The sequence below is a fragment of the Sceloporus undulatus genome, chromosome 1 (genome assembly GCF_019175285.1).
Source record: "Sceloporus undulatus isolate JIND9_A2432 ecotype Alabama chromosome 1, SceUnd_v1.1, whole genome shotgun sequence".
Lineage (NCBI taxonomy): Eukaryota > Metazoa > Chordata > Lepidosauria > Squamata > Phrynosomatidae > Sceloporus > Sceloporus undulatus.
The window spans coordinates 377,649,180-377,652,466 of record NC_056522.1 but is presented as its reverse complement, the minus strand read 5'-3'; the positions used below and the strand labels follow the sequence as shown (position 1 = coordinate 377,652,466).

Below are 3,287 nucleotides of genomic sequence, written 5' to 3'. Positions count from 1 at the left end.
TCGTTCGCTTGTTACTTGTGTATGAGACATGAGGCTGGAGAGAGATGCAAGTTTCTGAGAGATGGAGCAGGAATGCTGCTGCGGCTGCTGCCTCAAAGGCGGAGGTTGGTGGCTGGCAGCAAAGTTTTGAGTTTTGGAGGTTTTCAGGTTTCTGCATTAGGGATGCTCAACCTGCATAATAATCATTATCTTAGTACTGGGAATAATAGAACATTGATTTTATTGCTGTGGTACTGTAAAACACAAGGAAATATCTACAATGAATTGCCATACTGTTACAGTACAGTGGACCCTTGTTATACGCTGGGGTTTGGTTCCAAGATCCTCTGTGGATAACAAAATCCATGGATGCTCAAGTCCCATTAAATATAATGACATAGCAAAATGGTGTCCCTTATACAAAATGGAAAATCAAGGTTTTATATTTGAAATTTATACTTTTTAAAAATATTTTCAAACCGTGGATGCTTGAATCTGTGTATAAGAAGGACCGACTACTGTATTTTATATTGAGATGAGTAAAATACCTTGTAGAGCCAGGGTGGTGTAGTGGTTGAAGCATTAGACTACAGCTCTGGAGAACAAGGTTCAAATTCTGTTTTGCCCATGTAGACTCACTGGGTGACTTTGGGCAAGTCGCACTCTCTCAGCCTCAGAGGATGGCAATGGCAAACCCCTTCTGAAGAAATATGCCAAGCTTCACCTTAGGGTCACCATAAATCAGAAATGACTTGAAGGTACACAACAATAAAATACCTCTGCCCTACCTAGAGCATTTATGTATTCCACCTTTGGTACATGCATTACTGTTCGAGAGCCATGCTGTGGTTCACTCTTTTTAGTATGAATTTAATGGAGCTGCCTAAGGTGCTGAACTGTACTGACAGACTAGGGCTGCATCTGCACTGCAGAATTAATGCAATTTGACACTACTTTAACTGCCGTGGTTCAGTGCTATGGAAATCTGGGATTTGTAGATTCTCTGTCAGAGAGCTACAAAAAGACCAATAATACAAATCTAAAAAATCCAAAATTCCATAGCATTGAGCCGTAGCAGTTAAAGAGGCATCAAATTGTATTATTTCTGCAATGCAGGTAACTTCTAAGCCCAGCATCTTGAAGAGATCATTGTTTCAAGTTCGAACTAAAGCCCAGAGTGGATTGGCTACTCTACAGATCTGAAAGATGCTGGCTACTATTAGAACCATTTTTAACAGTTTGCCTTGTCTCCCTTTTTCATCCTCTTCTCTTAATCTGGGCACTCTTTCCCCTTAGATATTCAATCTCCTGAGGCAGAGTATGTAGATTTGCTGATCAATCCAGAGCGGTACACTGGTTACAAAGGCCCTGAAGCTTGGAAGATTTGGAACAGCATTTACGAAGAGAACTGTTTCAAGTATGTGTATTTCTCTTTATTCAAGAATGTTTTTATAATACTACTTTTCACTGGAAAAAAACACCAAAGTGGTTGAAAATGAAAACAACTACAAAAATTATTAAGAATAATACAGCCATGGTGAAATAAAATCAGTAAAGGATGAATATCCATTTACTGTAATTCCAAAATCTGAAATACAGTACTCCAAAATTGCTTGAGTAAGTAGTAGCATTTCTAAGTGGAGTTTTAAAGGCTGTTGAAGAAGGTGCTGGGGAGATGTCTTGCAACTGTGGTGCTCTATTATTGAGAAGGTCCTGCCATTTTTGGCCACCTTCCTCCCTTCTGAAAGTGGGGACAACCTGAGCAATGCAGGGAAAATCTTGAGCGTTGGTCAGGCTCATACGAGAGGTGACCCCTTCCTCCTAGTCTCCAGAGACAAATGGGGAAGGAACTGGTGGGTTGCTTCCTTTTGCAGTGAATCACCCGTCTTCCTGAAGTGTCAGCAATTTTGCAATGGTCCTCGGAAGAAGCTGCACGTACAGCATGCATGAGGTAGTAAGCCAGATTGTTATCATGCATGCTATCAGAGCAGTGATAGCAGCCCTGTGACAAGATCCAGTCATGAAAGATAACTTGAGCATCTGTCAGAAGATCTCTTCAAGCTGCATGTTTAATCCCTTTAACTGGCATTTGTGGCTGTTCCTTGTACCTAGAGAATTGTCAGGGTTGATATGAAACCCATTCATACCATGCAGTTATGGTGTTTTTGCTCTATTTGAGCTGCCCTGGGATTTATAGGATGGTGAAACCCTGGAGTGATCTGGCTGCAAATTTCTAAATGCTGCTCCCTAAACAGCCTACTGTAATTCCAGAATTCAGTGAGATGTTGCCAATGACGGTTAAAGTGGGATCATAGCACTATACAATGGGTCTTTGCAGGTTCCTCAATCCTTTTACCTTTTACAGTCAGCCCTTATACACAGATTTTTTATACACGGATTCAAGCATCCACGGTGTGAAAATGTTCAAAAAAAGTATAAATTTCAAATATCCAACTTTCATTTTCCAATTTTTATAAGGATCACCATTTTGCTATGTCATTATATTTAATGGGACTTGAGCATCCATGGATTTTGTTATCCACAGGGGATCTTGGAACCAAACCCCAGCGGATAACATTTCTTCTCTCATTTTATGCCACCCTGGCTCTCTTAAAATTTAAATACACAAGTGAAAGCAGAGTAAAAAGCAGCCACATTAAAAATAGTTGCGTCTCCTAATGGACAATGCAGACAGGGTATTTTGGGCACTCTGGTCCATAAAAAGAACTGTTATGAGCCTTGGAATTGAAAATTCATTTTAAAAATCTGGATGGGTGGGTGGACGGGGAAAGACACCCAGCGGAAACCTTGTGTACTTAGAGGCAATAGGATGCCTGGTTATTGAGTGAAAAAAGCAACAAACCTGTTGGAAGCTGAAGCAAAATCCCATTACCTGTGCAGGAGGGTGCGGCTGACCGTCCGGAATAGACACAGCAACACCCCACAATAATAATATTTTAGGCAATCTCACTTGTCAGAGTATAAATATAATAATAATACCACTGGTAGGGATGGATGGGAGCTCTTTTATCTTTCACCTCTTAAGTTCTGAAAAAAAAAATTAAATTAAAGCCTTTAAAATAATAGACCAAAGGGCATAAATCACTAAAGGTTCCTGAAAGGCTGCTTTCTCTCATAGAAGCCTGCTTGGCCAGTTATAAAATTGTCTTTGGAGGAGCATCTTCCAGTACCCCAGCCTTCAAAGATTAGGCAGGTTGCAGCCAAGGTTAGGCTTTCTTTGGAATGCCTCCCTCACACTCATCATCATCATCATCATCATCATCATCATCATCATCATCATCATCATC

At 40.5% G+C, this 3,287-nt stretch overlaps 1 protein-coding gene across 1 annotated transcript in view; it reads left to right on the top strand.

Moving 5' to 3' along the window:
- Nucleotides 1-3,287, top strand: part of ERO1A (endoplasmic reticulum oxidoreductase 1 alpha) — a 31,914-nt gene that overhangs the window by 17,537 nt on the left and 11,090 nt on the right. Inside the window, 1 exon segment of the mRNA XM_042446095.1 lies at nucleotides 1,276-1,396. Coding sequence (XP_042302029.1) covers nucleotides 1,276-1,396 — 121 coding nt within the window.